This window comes from Cydia splendana, chromosome Z (genome assembly GCF_910591565.1).
Source record: "Cydia splendana chromosome Z, ilCydSple1.2, whole genome shotgun sequence".
NCBI lineage: Eukaryota > Metazoa > Arthropoda > Insecta > Lepidoptera > Tortricidae > Cydia > Cydia splendana.
Genome location: NC_085987.1, coordinates 47,554,552 through 47,572,015, shown reverse-complemented (window position 1 = coordinate 47,572,015; position 17,464 = coordinate 47,554,552). Strand labels below are relative to the sequence as shown.

Here is a 17,464-nt window from a genome sequence, read left to right as displayed (position 1 = left end):
TTGCAGGTGACTGTACGAAGATAATACACCGAGGAGAAGTTTTGTTAGGTTCTTGCAATAATATGTTACACAACGAAAGTCGCAAAAATATCTGACACGATCTTATTTGTAGAGCCATAAGTCACATATTATTGCGGCCTTCAAAGAATAACATATTATTGCAGGTGACTGTACATATGTGAAACTTCTCCTTCTTCAATTTTATGGAGGCGGATAGGTAACTTAGGTAATTGTCAAATATTTAGTGGATGACAAGTTGTCATCCAAAAGTGTTGTCATTAACAACTATTAATAGAGTTAGACCAAGAAAAGTCTGCAGAGATTTTGATAGCCCACGCAGTGCAAGTGTTATTTAAACGTCAAACTTCTATGACATCATGACGTATAAATAGGTAACACTTGCACTGCGTGGGCTATCAAATTCGCTGCAGACTTTTTCTTGGTCTTACTCTACCTGCGCCGAAAAATGTACAGGTCCGTACAGCGCCACGGTGGCGCCACGGCTGCAGCTACAACGTCAAACTTGCGGCAACAACAGGTGCCACTTGCAGTTTGTCTATGGCAGCGGTCGGCAACCTTTTAGCAGCCAAGGGCCAATAGTAGTTAACCGAGGTGACGCGGGCCGTACTTTGTTAATATTTATGACTTTATGAGACATTGTCGTCTGTCACTATTAAGGCTCCTCTTCACGTTGGGCCAACGCCAACGAGGGACGCATTTATGCGTTAGAGGGAGCAAGTGATATTGCTATCTCATTCTACCGCAGGGCTGCGTCCCTCGTTGGCGTTGGCGTTGGCCCAACGTGAAGTGAACGTGCCTTTACATACAAAATAGCCAAGGCGCCTCTCGGGCCGCAAGTGACAGTTTCGCGAGCCGCATGCGGCCCGCGGGCCGCAGGTTGCCGACCGCTGGTCTATGGCAACAAGGAGTAAATTATAAAAAAGTCGGATATGCCTTTTCGCTAATGCACCAAGAATGCAGCTCATTCATTCGCAGAAGCCAATTTGGCAACAATTCGCATGCGGCTACAAAAGGAAATAACATAATAAGAAATCCACATAATTTTAAATCTAATTAAGAGTCCATTAAGGTTCAAAATTAAATGGATTTCGAGTACAAGTCATTACGTTTAGGTGCAAAGTAAGTATTTCGCAATGCATTATGGTTGTTAAAAAAGTGTATGAGTGTGATAAGTATGTTTTCTTCGAAATTGATGCAATTGTAATGAATTATGTAGAAGGAATGAGAACGTTACTAGGAATTAGTATTACTATACAGTACAGTACAGTACAGTACCTAATTATAAAACAAATTTAAAGGTTTAGTTAGACAGTTAACACATTCACTGCCCCCGACGCACATGTGCGTCCACCGTACAAGTTTGTTCCTAGGCCACGCCCCCCGGCAGTGAATGCGTTAAGACTTTAAATGATGACTCACGTTAGACCGGGCCGTGTCCGGGCCGGAGCTTCCGGCGCGTCTTTTTCTATGGAAAGCATCACGTGATCACCTGTCATGTCATAGAAAAGTTAGCGCCGGAAGCTCCAGTCCGGACACGGCCCGGTCTAACGCGAGACATCCTTTAAGGAGCAAAACTGCATGAAAGGAAGGTTTCAAATAGAATAGAAATAGTTATTAGTAAAACAAGAGATCAAAGTTTGATATTTCTTCGAGTGCTTTTTTTGAATCCCGTGCAAATGAAAGATTCTATAATTTAGAATCTTGAGCGTAGTAAGGGACTCCAAAGCGCACGAGATGTAAATAACTTTGATCTCGTGTAGTATTTTAAACACAACTTTTCACCGCAGAAGTGAGAACATTTTAGACAACTTGAAAAATGCAATCCTTTTTCGTCACTTACATACCTATTCACTCATGTTTTCTTAAGATATAATAACAATCAAACACAATAAAAAATATGGTTGTCTGTAAAGTCGGTTTACGGACGATAATTTTGCGTGATAACGTCATAAGAAAACATTGATTGAAAATTGCATACTTTGGCCGTATAAACGTTACCATGGAGATCTGTCCACAACGTTACCATGGAGATCTGTCCACAACGTTACCATGGAGATCTGTCCACAACGTTACCATGGAGACCTGTGCACAACAAGACACTTTTTCGTGCATGCTACCGGTGTTCATCGATTTATAAGACGTTATCACGTCAAAACAAAACGTACCTAATAAATTCCAGTAAAAAAATATGGAAATAACGAACATCAACTGACACTTCAATCGACAACTTATTTTTGTAAAAAAAAAACTTTGTAAGATACGGTCCGAATTGCGGATACGTAAAATTTGTTAACTATACTTGGTCAAGCAGATCTTGTCAGTAGAAAAAAGCGGCAAATTTGAAAAATGTAGGTGCGAAGGGATATCGTCCCATAGAAAATTTGAATTTCGCGCCTTTTTTTACTGACAAGATTTGCTTGACCGTCTATATAGTAGAGATTCGTAACCCTTCTTAAGGAAAGGGTACACATTTTCTTTATTCTTGGCAAAGCTCAAAATATTTTAAAATTTAATATTATTTAATTTTTTATCATCTATTGACCACGCTAGGCTATTGAAAAATAATAGAAAAATACCCAGGTTTTTCCGATTTCGGAAAATCGTGTGTATTTAATACAATGCTAACCGCTCGACAAACTAGTTGCCTACTTAGAATAAAAAAGCGGATTTTAATAAAAATAAAAGATGAAATACAACCGAAATCATCATTTATTGTCATTAAAACGCAATCTAAAGCCTGTAAAAATAAATTATATCTGCGAATACCTGATCACATAGTCGAGTTTTTTTATCCCGTTGAGATTTTTAATAAAAAGTGGTGTAAAATAGGGAAAGTATACAAATAATTTTAGTAGTATTTTTTTACTATGGTAAAATAGTAAAAAATATTGTAAGCAAGTATAGTTAGACCGTGAAAAGTCTGCAGCTATTTTGATAGCCCACGGTCAAACTTCTTTGAAATTTTGACGTATAAATAACACTTACACCGCGTGGGCTATCAAATCCGCTGCAGACTTTTCTTGGTGCGACTTTATTTTTAAACCAGTTCTCAATTATTGTCGTACTGAGCTTTTAATTGATTTGGTTAGCAAATTAATTATTTGAGCGGCAGTAAGCGATCCACTATTAATTAAATTTTGCTAAGCAATCAGTGGGTAAGCGAATTATGTATTTCATTTTGGATTACAATTTAACTTATCCGCAAAAATTGGTTAGCTGAAAAATCAGTTGATCAGTATATCTCTAACCAACTTAACCCACGCTATGCCGATCAGTTGATTTTATTTAAAAAAAAATTGGTTTCTGTAAAGGCAGCAGTTTATAATATAATCTAACCTAACCCACTTTTCTAGTAGCAGTTGTTTTTTATGAAGGTCGCAGTTTTAACCTAACCTAACCCACTTTTCTAGTAGCAGTTGGTTTCTGTAAAGATCGCAGTTCTAACCTAACCTAACCCACGTTTCTAGTAGCAATTGGTTTCTGCAAAGGTCGCAGTTCTAACCTAACCTAACCCACTTTCCTAGTAGCAGTTGGTTTTTGTAAAGGTCGCAGTTATAACCTAACCTAACCCACTTTTCTAGTAGCAGTTGGTGTCATACAATCAATCATCGAATGAAATACTGTATGCTCACGATTGGCTGTTCGTATCACGTGGACTGATTTCGCTCCGCCTGCAGCAACTCAGCCGATTTTTCAAATCAAACGTAACCCACCTTATTATATTGATCAGATAACCATTCCTTTTATTAAAGAAATATTTGCACACCTCTCAACTAACCTGCCTAATAATATTTTTACTGCCAACCAATTTTAAAATCTTGCTGACCAAATAACAATTTTGATGCTCAACTAATTTATTAAGCAGATAAATTATAACAGAAGCACACCGATATTACTTTATAATGTTGACCGTTTGTGAATTATTTGCTTAACATTATTAGTTGTAGCTCGATTTTTATTTATTGCCAGCAAAATATTTGTATGCTGTCCAAATGATGTAATGGCTATTTTTTTTTGCAGATCTGTTTTAAAAACGGCTGATCATTTTATTACTTCCCATTAAGTAATATTTTTTAAATTGGAAATAATAATAGTTACTTATATATTACAAAAATATTATAGTTAAGGTTAAGGTTAAGGAACTAGAGCTAATATATGGGAGAATGATGGCCTTAGGTAGCAATACCTTATTGAGCCAATAGGTGTTTTTTTCATTTTGGACTTGAACCCACTAACAGTAATGCTCTCCTAAAGGTAATTATAGCACGTCGTGGCAGCATAACGAAAACTGCCACGAAATGCTTCTCTGTTTCCGCTGCCCAAAGGTTCTCTGGAATGGATATATCTTTAGCGATAAAAACGTCATTGCCTCTATCATTAATCAATAGTTTATTCCATAAGTTGTATCTTTTACTGAGGTGTGCCAATAGAGCCCGCCCGGTAGCAATGTGCCTAAGAGATTTTTCTAAAATTACAATTTTTCATGAAATGTCCTCGGTATGGTATTTTTGCCTGCACGTTTATTGTCAAACCTACTGAAGGGTACACGTAAATAATATGTCACTGTGATAATGATAACATTTTGAGTTATCGCGGTTTGAAACGGACGATGTAGGTAATTAACCATATTATTTTCGTGTAGGCACAGGTGTTTTTAAGTTCAACTGCTACTTGGCTACTTTGTTGAAGTTCAAGTTCAAAAGTTATTTTATTCGGTGCGCATATTTCTGAAAAAAGGTGTTCCAAAAAAAGTGACTAGACATGTTCTTTCCGTGTACCCTTCAGTTAGTTTCGATTTCTATGACATACATATGAAAATAGACTCTAATGAGGGTAATGAGTTACGACAATATTAAATGAAACGTCGTCAACAGTTAAGAACCTAAATAACTGGAACTTTGCACATTGCTAGCGCCCGGTGCTAGGCCTCATTCCATTGCTAGGTTATACGGTAAACATTATTGCATCCGACTGCATCTAGCCTAGATCTATGAACCATGGTAATACTGTAACATCTATGCCTATGAACCGAGTCCGTTTAAGCCATATAACCGGCATGCAGGCTACGATACTGACAATTTGCCTCGTGCCATATCATCGTGTCGGTAAAATGTCCGTTACGTCTAACGGCCGATTTACCGAACTACCTATCTTTAATATCTGACGTATTTGTGACGTATTCGTGAGTTAGGTATGACAGGTGTGTAACTGCACTTTATGTTGTGCCATTGAAGTCCGTCTATAACTTTGCAATGAATTAAATTGAACAAAGTAGACTTTGTGAGGAAAGAGAAGAGTCATGGCTGAAACGGGAACTAACATTATCAATTTTATATGGCAATCAAACCTTTGACACCTGCCTTGGAAAAGTAAACAAACTTCTGTCATACGTGTGTAAGTACCTACATAAAACCACAAGGGAAATTATATTTCAGATTGTTCGGTTTTATCACCGGGAATAAATTGGACAAGTGGAATACTACCCTTAGCTGCAAGAAACTGGTTTGAAGGTATTATTTTAAATTAAGTATATAATGTAATGTAAGTTCGTTTTAGTCCCAAAACTCAGGTACAGCTTACTCAAAAATATGTCCCATTGTTCTTAATTCGCTAAGATCTATGGGACATATTTTTGAGATGATATGTGCACCCGTATTTTTACAGTTGACTGTACCTTCTACTGGAAAATCACCGGGTCTATTCTTCTTTATCAACACTTGAGAAGTGTACCTATAGTTTTATAAAAAAATGTATTACTTTTTGAGGTTAGCTGGAAGAGATGGCTCATAGGGATAGGTTCGCCTTTGTAGTTTCAATCTGCTGTTAACTATGCTTGTTTAGTCAAAAATGCTTATTACTTACTTACTTAATTGTAGATTAGCATTTTGCATAAAAGTCTTCTAGAAATCGATTTTCGCACAAGTCATCTCGTATATGGGTATAGTTTGGTATCAGTGCATTCAGTATGATGTCCTGAACACTAATAATATATGAGATGACAAGCGCGAAAATGGTGGGGGTAGTAACTGTGACGTCATAAAGTCGGCGGTACAAAGTACTTTTTTTTTTAATATACCATATGGGGTAATGAAAGGGCTTTAATAAACATACCTATGCCTCCTCCAAAGCTCCCAACTGATGAACCCTTGCAGCGCGGGGTTGCTCTCGTCGACCAGCGACCCTCCCCTGCCGCGGCAGAACGCGATGGCGTCGCGGAAGCTGGTGGGCTGGCGGTCGTAAAAGATGTAGCATTTGCCGTTGTAGGTGGCCGTGCTGCCGGGCGGCTGGTCTCGGAACTGTGGGCATCTGCAGAAGAGAGCCAATGAGTATTGTCATCAATTGACATACCTATTGACTTGTTGTTATGTTTGCATTTTTTATGCCTCGGCCCTCGGGGAACCGGTGAAGATTTGACTCTTTCTGACTTTTCTGTAGTTTTAAAGCATTACGTCATAACTCACCCAAAAAACTGGTGCGACGGCCACCAAATAAGGACGGCTAGTCATATGCTGGCCCGCCTGTATACACGAAAATTTCACATGCCTATGGACAGCTGGCTCTGCGTAGACGCGCTCAGATGCACGCTGCCGAATGCTCGAAGAAAGAGGGGTTGCCCCTCCTCAAGGAAGCCGAAGATTAGACTCTTTCTGTCATTTCTCTTCCCGCATTTGATCCTTTATAGACATTTTAACCTCGCAAAAAACGGGTTCGTAAGACACAAACATTTATATGTAAACTCACCTTTCTATAGGCAACGCCTGGTCTGTATACACGAAAGCTTCGCATATAGACAGCTGGCTCGGCGTAGACGCCTCTAGGTGCACACTGACGAACGCTCCCGGCATGGGGGGGTTGCAGGGTAGAAACAGCGGTTGCCCCTCCTCGAGGAAGCCGGTGAAGCGGTTGCAGATGGGGTTGGTGCCGAGGTCTGGTCGATTGTTGCCGACGCGGACCACGATTACTGCGGGCTTGTTGGCTCCTATTAGAGACAACAGGGTAGATATAAAAAAAAAATAAAAAAAAATAAAGCGTTTATTCACAAGCTTACTTACATTTAGATACAATACATTCTTCTGCCAAACCACATAGCATAAGAGTTTAGTTTGAAAAAATGTACCTACTTATTATACTTAGTGTTTAAGAATCAGTTAAGAAAAAGAATTTACTAGGTACGTTTTCAAAAATTAAGCACATGTAAGTTGACAGGACAAGCTTTTATCGCTGACTGTACTTTTCTTTCCACATGCAACTAATATACTAATCAAGACAATTCTAACAACTCCGACCTTAATTAGGTTGCGTTATTGTTTTATGACAGAGTTCCTGTGGCCACCTCCTGTCTCCATCATCAGATTAGCTTGATGGTACCACAAAATTAAATTGTCACCCGACTTACATATGTATGCAAATTTTCAGCTTCATCGGAAACCGGAATGTGGGTCAAATACATACATACATTGCAAATTAAATAGAACTTGTAAAAAACAAGATCGATTGACAGCTCACAAATAATTATTCGAATATTTAGAGCCATAGACTCCACGCGTGACAGCTCACTCAGCGATTCTCTACTCTATTCCCTGCACTATAGGTTCATATTTCAGTGGCAAATATTGGATTTTTCTTTTGTATGGAGCCTTAGGAGGATATGTTCATAGAAATTTGACATTACCACACTATAACATTGCAAATGCCATCTCCGTTCAACTCAAAGGGCCCACAGATTACCAGTTCGCCGGACGATATCAGCCTGTCAGTGTTCGGAGCTCTCTCAAATATTGCGTTTAACTCAAATATTGCGTTTAACTCAAATATTGCGGGCCCCTTTACATTTTAGTAACACCTAAGATGACTTTTACAGGTTGGCAGTAATTTATGGTCCACTACTAGGTATTGACAGAGGCAGTATGAGGCATTTTTAAAAAGATAGCTTTCTATTATCTATAAACCACGTAAGACTTAATTATACGTTACGTGTACACAAACCATCAAAAGACCTTCCTGTGTGGCTACCACCAGTTTGGCAATGACACAAACGCTATCGAGAATGTTACTTACTTTCTAGGCATCTCGCTCGTACTCGCATATTAGTGCGAGCGAGATGTATGGAAAGAAAATTACGTAGACGTTAGATTATATGTCAGTTTGGACACTGTCAGTGACTCATGGTACGGGTACTGCAATCGTAACAATAATTGTCACGTCAATTAAACCTAACACACGCTAGTCGCCATCGACTACGATATTTCCGTCTCACCGCCTTACGTAACACTTGCGTAACGTGAAAGTGATAGAGGATTTTCACGAAATCACCATCATTATTGACAGTGAGTCACGCTTCGACATCACGCATAATATTATGTGTTGTGTTAATGTTACTATATTAGCACGTACCTATTCTACTAAAACGGGATCCTGCAAAAAATTCACAGATTTCGTGCCTCACACGACTATCGAGCACATTGGAAATGAATCTACTATTGTCACTGAGCGACGAGAAAGTCTGGATAAGGAAAAAGTTACAAAATAAAACGTTGAATGATAATTATTTTATTCTTAGATTCACACAAGTATCCTGGACATAACCGTACCCGCAAAAAACTGGACGTCAGCGGGAAACAGCTCTAAGGCAGCGCTGCATTCGGTGAAAACAGTTGGTATCACTTTCTACAATTGGCGGGCACTGAAGCGTACCCACAAGTAATTCTGAGAGTGGCATAGAAAAGAGGGCTTCGACTTAAGGTTTCTAATATTATACCTACTGTAATAGTTACCTATTACGTATAGCAGCTAGAGGCTAGAGGTATCATGGAAGAAAGTCTTTAAGATGGATATGCTTTTTAGGGTTCCGTACTCAAAGGGTAAAAACGGGACCCTATTACTAAGACTCCACTTCCGTCTGTCTGTCTGTCATACGGCTTTATCTCATGAACTGTGGTAGCTGGTACTGGTACAGTTTGACCAAAATGTTGGCTTTATACAGTTAGAGCTTATAAAGTTAAAACTTACAGAGTAAAAGTCTTGGTACCTACTACGGGATCTGATAACTTTTTAGTGTAAAAACTTTATGTGCCTAGTCTTGGCAACACTTTACATGAAATGTTTTTGGTGGGATATGTACTTACTTTCGTGTTACATTTCTATAGTAGATTGTTAACGAAGGGATGAAAGGCACTCATTTCTGCCGAGCTAGTCTGGCACTCGAACGCAGTGAGAGCGCCAATAGTCCGAGGCTGAAATGATGCCTTTCACCCGAGTTAAACACTCTACTTTTCATTTCGAATACGAGGAAAGTAAAATGCATGTGTTTTTGTAAAAACATGACTAAGTATAAATTTTTATAGTATTTTTTGAGGGTACTTTCAATTAACAATTTAGGCATAAGTATCGTTATTTATGGAATAGGGAGTCAAATATCAGAATGGAAATTGCATAACAAATCCATTTATACCCAAATTTCAATTGCTTATCGTAAATAAATCTTATAGGTAATAATAATACTTGTGACCTAAAATGCTCTAGTGCAGAAACGTGTCATTTTCTGCACACCTTTTAGAACAACAATGACCCTCTTTCAGAGCAAAAGAAATAAAAAATACATTAATGTGCTAAACTTCCAATAATCTACGAACATGTTACATGACAGCTACTCCCAAGTGAGTGGCGACAGTTGTAGTGCATACTGCATACCTACCTACATAATAGTATTCCATCGTATTTTCACGTAACGTACGAACGCTAACGTGTCTTGCTATTTCAGCCAGTCTCGGTACTAAAAGTACTGAGGTTGACTGAAGTAGCATGACAAATACGAACGTTTCCGAAAAAGTACGATTGAAAACAATTATGCACTACATCTGTACTCCGTATACCTAAAAACCGGACAAGTGCGAGTCGGACTCGCCCACCGAGGGTTCCGTACTTTTTAGTATTTGTTGTTATAGCGGCAACAGAAATACATCATCTGTGAAAATTTCAACTGCCTAGCTATCACGGTTCATGAGATACAGCCTGGTGGAGATACAGTCTTAGTAAAAGGGTCCCGTTTTTACCCTTTGGGTACGGAACCCTAAAAATGAACTGTCATAGGTTAGTCCCTATGACATATGGTTCATTCGACACGACAGTTACAGTCACCTGCAATAATATGTTACTATTCGAAGCCCGCAATAATATGTGACACGCTTATGGCTCTACAAATAAGACCGAGTCAGATATTTTTGCGGCCTTCGTTGTGTATCATATTATTGCACGTGACTGTACCTACAGGTAAGAAATAAATAACCTCTTGACCGTAACCGTAATGTAACAGCAAATACCGATCGAATATTCAACTGAAATTATTTAAAACCCAATATGAAGCAAGCTCCACTGAAGACGTTGTTTATCAGTGTCCGTATGACCCAGTTAGCGAAGATATTGTTATATAACAGCAGTAGCTATTTAATAGCTAATTAACCGTATGTAACACTTGATACCTGTCTAACTAGATTTAGATAGTACCTAGGGCTGTCCAATTCATTACTACATTACTACAACCAGCTCTAAAATAGACGAAACTGACCGTACATTTTTTACTTCGAAAGATTGACCATATTTATGATATGACTGACACTTAATCAGACACGTATCACTGAAAGTTATCCCTTCTCCATACGCCCGCCAACAGCTTTTAGAATATTCCCCAATGCACAATTACCCGTCACAGTGTCTACCCGCTATTAAAAAAAAGTTGCGAATGGTCACTAAAAGTTATGTATGATTGGCTAAAATAAATTATATACTCGATTATGTCAATGTCAAACATCTTACGCGGCATAGGTACAGATGTATAGTTCGTTTTTTTAGCATTAGAAATAAGGTAAACAATCTTGACGTGTCTTTTAATAGAAAAACACGTTTTAAAAATAAATCACGGCAAATATGTAACAATTATGAATCTAATACGATCATTTATATTCTTCTGCTTTCATAAGTAATAGTTACTTATTTTTAAAAAGCGTTTTTCATTTAAAAGACATGTCAAGATCGCTTACCTTCTTACTAATGCTAAAAAAAACGAACTATAGTGCATAATTGTTTTCCATCGTATTTTCTCGGAAACGTTCGTACCTATTTGTCATGTTACTTCAGTCAATGCGCTACATTCGTACAACATGTATTATGTTGTTGTCGAGCTGTACAGTTGAATCGCTTGCTGCATATACAAGTGGGGTATTTTTATTGAATTATAGTCATCTTAGTATTTATGTAGGGTAATTCGCCACTGTTAGTAATTGGCCACCAAATGAATTCTATTCACCTATAATCATCATTGGCCTTTGAGTCTATTACAGACTATACATAGCAGTGTCAGGTAGGGAGACCTATATACCACCTATAAACAGAATTCATTTTAGTATAAGGTTTCAATAACTGGCCAGCCTTCATTAACTAGCATTCTGTTTATAGGTGAATATAATTCATTTTTAGTTTAGGGTGGCCAATTACTAACAGTGGCCAGTTACTGGCGAATTACCCTATACATCACATCATTGGCCTTTGCGTCTATTACAGACGATTTATGGTGAAAGACATTACACTGCCTGGAACGGAATTAAGGAAACGCAGGGATGCCCAGCACCAGCGTTACCCTCTCGGCTTCACTGTCTTATCCCACAGGAAAGATGAGCCAATACGTGGGGAGACAAGTCTGCTGCAGGAATCTGCCGCTTATTTCAGGTTGTACCCTACTCGCGCCTTACGGAAACTCCATTCCGATTTTTATTTTGGAGTACCTATCTTTCTCCTAGATGGATTGCAAACCAATGCTAAGAGGACCATCTCCCCTGTGACGAAACAGCTTCTTGCTTCGTTTGTGGACTTAGTCGCCTCGTACGACACCCTATCCTGTGTGAGGGTTGGTAATTATGTATTTATTTATTTATGTATATGTTCTATAGTTATTCTAGTTCATTGTGATGGACTATAAAAAATAAAAACAACTAAGAAAGTGTCAACCCTAAAAGGCAGGTATGTGCGAAAAAAGGCGCCACGCTCGACTGGCGTGCCGGCGCGTGCGCCGCGGCCCCGTGTAAATTCAGGGTGAATACCACACATGGTCGATTTCCAAATATATTGTACAAAACACTTTTTCTCTCAAAACTAACTTAGGTAGGGTAATTCGCCAGTAACTGGCCACCCTAAACCAAAAATGAATTATATTCACCTATAAACAAAATTAATTTTAGTACATATAAGGTATCTAGTTATTGAAACCTTATACTATAATGAATTCTGTTTATAATTGAATAGAATTAATTTTTAGTTTAGGGTGGCCAGTTATTGGCCGGTAGCCAGTTACTGACGAATTACCCTAGTTGGTTTTTTTAGAGTTGCAACGGATAGTTGTTTGGATGGATACCGGTTACCGGATATTCGGCCTGACCATCAGCTGAATATTCGGTAGGTAGGTACCCGGCCGCCGAATATTCGGCCGGCGGAACTATACCTTTATTTCGGTTTTTCAGGTGCGCATTGTGCAGGTTTGCATGGCCTGTTTCATAGTGAATAACACTCATTTCTAGGTTTGAAATGAGTGCGCGTGCAAGTCAGTGGAATTTTAAATAGTTTATTAATAGTAGTGTAATAGTAATTATTTTAATAGCTATTTGTTTTACAATAAAAATATACCATATTTTTTTGGAAGCTTTCGTTTCCTGTCCGTCACGCGGAAATAAAAACGTGGCGATCCGGAAAATAGAGATTTTTTTAGAGTTTAGTGCCATTAATATTTACAAGCAAAATCACACAACATATTTATTTACAAGCACAATCACACAACATATTTATTTACAAGCACAATCACACAACATGTTTATTTACAAGCACAGTCACACAACAATCAACATATTTATCTAAAGAACACGTCACAGTGTCTATCATTTTTCACGTTATCATGTAGACAACATGGAAACCGTTTGTCGACAAAAGCCAGTCGACAAGCGAGCGAAAAGTCACGAGATATACAACGTGTCCCATAATTCAACGATAAGCTGGCACCAGAAGATGGACCTGCTCATGACTACTCCAGGAAAAATATAAAAAAAAATTGAAAAAAAAAATTACAAATTGTAGACATGGTCGTTAAAAATACCACTAGGGGTGCCGAGATTCAATTTTTTAGTAATTCCTTAATAAATTGAGAGATATATATTTTTTTTTCCTCGATTAGTCATGAGCGTCCATCTTCTGAAGCCAGCTTATCGTTGAATTTTGGGACACGTGGTATAAAGAGCATCTCCATACATTATTAAAATTTCTATTGGCGTGTTTTATCACTCGGCTAGGCAGCTAGGAGGCCTTAAGTCACAATCTGATCTGACTTAAATAATGTATGGAAATAGTTACGTGAATTTCGCAGCATCTGTCACCCCGATACATTTTTAGGGTTTCGTAGTCACATAGAAACCCTTATAGTTTCGCCATGTCGGTCTGTCTGTCCGAGGCTTTGCTCCGTGATCGTTAGTGCTAGAAAGCTGCAATTTGGCATGGGTACATTAAATCATGCATTGCGACAGAACGGTGAAATAAAAACTAATAAAAAAATACATACAATATTTTTCTTTTTTTTGCTTTGTCCCATTAGTGTGGGGTATCGTAAGACAAGTCTTTCAAAATGAATACGGGTATCCGAAAACCATTTTTTGATATAGTTAATATTTTCGGAAGTAATCGGTCAAGTCGTTTTTGAGTTATTGCAAAAAATCTTTTCTTCTTATAGTTCGTTTTTTAGCATTAGAAAGAAGGTAAACAATCTTGAAAAAAACCTTTTGAAATATAAGTCAGGCAAACATGTAATAATTATGAATCATATAGGTACGATTATTTACATTCTTTTGCTTTCATAAGAAATAGTGATTTTTAAAAATCGTTTTTCAATTAAAAGACACGTGAAGATCGCGTAGTCTTTTTCTAATGCTAAAAAAACGAACTATAGTATAATGCTTGTAATGTACAATTGTACATGATATTTCCTAATAGCCCCCGTTTGGCCTATTTTTACAGAGTGGTAACTACGAAACCCTACACTGAGCATGGCCCGACATGCTCTTGGCCGATTATTTCTTTTCTTTAGCGTTTGTCGATGTACGATTGTCATATGGGGCGGATATTTCACGTGGTGGCCACAACAAACACACAAGCTGCCGTATTCGAACTTCAAGATATTCACAAGAGACGACACGTACTAGATCCATTCTAGATACGTAATAGTTTAGATATCAACTAGTTCTCTTTTGCAGCGCAATTCGGGCAACCAATGTCACTTTTACGTTAGATAGAGTAAGATATCTATTAGATGTGAATTTTAGACATCACCAAGATAGGATAACGATATGTTTAAGATCTAACCTGTCAAATTTGACAAAAGATATATAATAGATGTCTTTTTCAAAATCCGAATCGGGCCCATGGTAGACAGTGTATATCTTGTCCGCGGCTAATCAGTTCTGCGAACTAGTAGCGTCGGCCCACATGTTCGGCCGACCTCGGCGTCTAAGTTTCCATCAAGTTGATGCCGCTTTCTTATCGCCCTTCTCGGCATAAGTACTATAAAAATTAAATAACAATCTGCACTTGCTTATTGTTTGTGTGTGACTTTAAGACAGTGAGTTTATACTGTTAGAATTATTAGAAATTTCGTAAGGAAGAGCTAATGATAGGGTCTAACGCATAATTGTAATTTTTATATTGAATTTTTACATAATAATCAAGGGCAAATGCTATAAAATATCACATGAAATCTAGAGTAGGTAGGTATATTGGCAAGGGCAGACTATAACTAACAGGCACCTTAAAGGATAAAGATGGTTCGGTATTAAAAAAAAACGAAACCATGTCTAATAGGGTGGTATTCCACCTACCCAAGGTCAGTGCGTCTTACTTTCTCATTAAAGCAAAAGGGTGTGTACGCAATACACATTGGACAAATAAATTGGATAGGTGGAATACCTAACTATTATTTATTTTCAGTTACTACCCTGCATGTCATAACAGTATATATAATAAAAGTGTCGATCCGGAAAAGGCAACTGGGAGTCGTGATCGATATTTCATATTTCGAGATTTTGCGAGCAAAAGAAACATCAATTTCATCGTCATTTTAATAAATAATAATAAATAAATATTATAAGACATTATTACACAGATTGACTAAGCCCCGCAGTAAGTTCAAGAAGGCTTGTGTTGCTGGTACTCAGACAACGATAAATACGTAGAAAACACCCATGACTCGGGAACGAATATTTGTGTTCAAGACACAAATAAATGCTCTTACCGGGATTGGAACCCAGGGCCATCAGTTCTTGCCATTTTGGTTAGGTACTGAAGGCCGAATTCATGCCCGGAGCGTATGACAGGTGCGCGCCACCCGCAGCGTCTCCACTGTTTTCATGGCGGACGGTATGGCCGCAGGCCGAAGCTAAAGATATTAAGGTCAGAAGCGACCAGGAGATGCTGTAGTGTTCAAACACAAAACTTTACATAGTACCTACAAGTGTCTAAAGGCATGCATGGTTCTTGCAACTTCCACAAATAGGTACCTACTTGCGAAGTGCTCGCCATCGGCCTTCGCATTCAGATAATTTAACTTCTAATACGTAAGGTTCGATCACATTATTTTTGTGTCAATACAGTTTTATGATTTTTTTTCTACACTTATTTAGGCTATATTCGCAAGGTTCTACAGCTCACAGAATCTTCCTTGTGTTTGAAGTATTTTCTATGACACGAATTTCATATGGTTCGGACAGTGTATAAAATGTAAAATATAATAGGCGGCCCAATAAAACTTGGTGTTTTTGATAAGTCTACTAATTACATGGTATACGAAAAATTTCAGCTTTCTAGCATTAACTACGAGGGTTCGAAAATACGACGAAACGTGCCGGGAAAAGATATGCAGTGCCTTTTGCCCTTTGTCTCGCCTTGGCGGGGGCACGGCCGTGCCCCCAGCTTAAACACCTATTAACGTGTCGAAACATTCATGAAGTCACTCCTTGTCCTCTATTAAAAGTCGCACAGCATGGCGTTGCCTTGGTTCATAAAGTTCCGGCAAACGTTATAAAAGTTGCACTGCATGGCGTTGCCTTGATTCATAAAGTTCCGGAAAACGTTATAAAAGTTGCACTGCATGGCGTTGCCTTGATTCATAAAGTTCCGGCAAACGTTATAAAAATTGTACTGTTATAACGCATTACACATCCACAGTAGGGGGATATTATGAGTTAATCGTTCATGAATATAAAACGCATAATATAAGTATATAGGAGTAGTTATACATTTCGTAATCGGCATCGGCGACCCGAGCTGATTACGAGCGTGAGCTCTGATATGGCTGGCAAAACAGAACTTTTAAAAATTCTATCGCAGTTGACCAGAATTATACTTACTTACTTACTTGATTGGCGCGATGACCCAAAATGAGCCTTGGCCCCAACACCAGAGCACGCCTCTTTGCTCGGTCCAGGGGCCCGATTTTTGAATTTCAACCACTCGGTGTCGTGTATTTCGCACAATAATATCTCCAGTACTAGGCATTTAAATTCTACTAATAGAATTGAAAACGAGTGGTCAGTATCATTCGATTCGCAATTCCTATCACTCTTATTTAAAAAATTAGCATTTCTCCGTTTTCCACTAATTTGCGAGTGCCGAAATCGAGCGATCGGAATTCAAAAATCGGCCCCCAGTCTATCTGCGCAACGGAATTTAGGACGACTAGAATGATTGTAAGTAGGTATCTAGGTATAATTATAGGAGGATTTCGGCCGGGATTAACGTATATGACGTCTCGCATCAAGCATCGAGGTCAATGAGACGAGCGTCTTCAAAGTTCTTTACGCTCATATTAACGCGAGAACGCCATTCTGGCCGCTGAGAAGCAAACTCCTCCCATTTATCAGGTGGTATACCGCAGGCAGTTAGGTGGCGCTTAAGCACATCCTTGTAACGTAGGTGCTGCAAACATCAAACATCAAACATCAACATTTATTCAGCAAATAGGCCACAAGGGCACTTTTACACGTCATCATTGAATTTACATACATGCAAAAATAATAACATCAACCCCACCTTGCTTCCGTTTACCAGCTGATAGCTGGGAGTAGAAAACAGCTTTCGGTAGTCTGCAATCACTCAATGCGCCAAACATGCCCAGACCACCTTAAACGCATAGGTAGGTAATAATATAACGATCATGAATATAATAACTAACTAACTATTTTGGCTCAGCGATCCAAAGAGAATCTTAGCCTCCGAAACGAGAACGTGCCACCTGTCCCGATCCTGCGCAACTTCCTGCCAGTTACTGACGCGAAGCTGAAGCACAGATCCGCCGCCACAAAAATCATCATGAATATAATGATTGATAAAAAATGACCTTCCCGGAAACTTAAACTATCTC

The 17,464-nt window shown here is 38.6% G+C and overlaps 1 protein-coding gene across 1 annotated transcript in view; it reads right to left on the bottom strand.

The window, feature by feature from the left end:
* The window catches only part of LOC134804050 (CUB and sushi domain-containing protein 3), a 93,451-nt gene that overhangs the window by 24,017 nt on the left and 51,970 nt on the right, over positions 1-17,464 (bottom strand). The window contains exons 4-5 of the mRNA XM_063776932.1: positions 6,763-7,000; positions 6,133-6,327 (exon numbers count right to left, since the gene is read on the bottom strand). Of these exons, the coding sequence (XP_063633002.1) occupies positions 6,133-6,327; positions 6,763-7,000 (433 nt within the window). The remainder of the gene's footprint in view (positions 1-6,132; positions 6,328-6,762; positions 7,001-17,464) is intronic.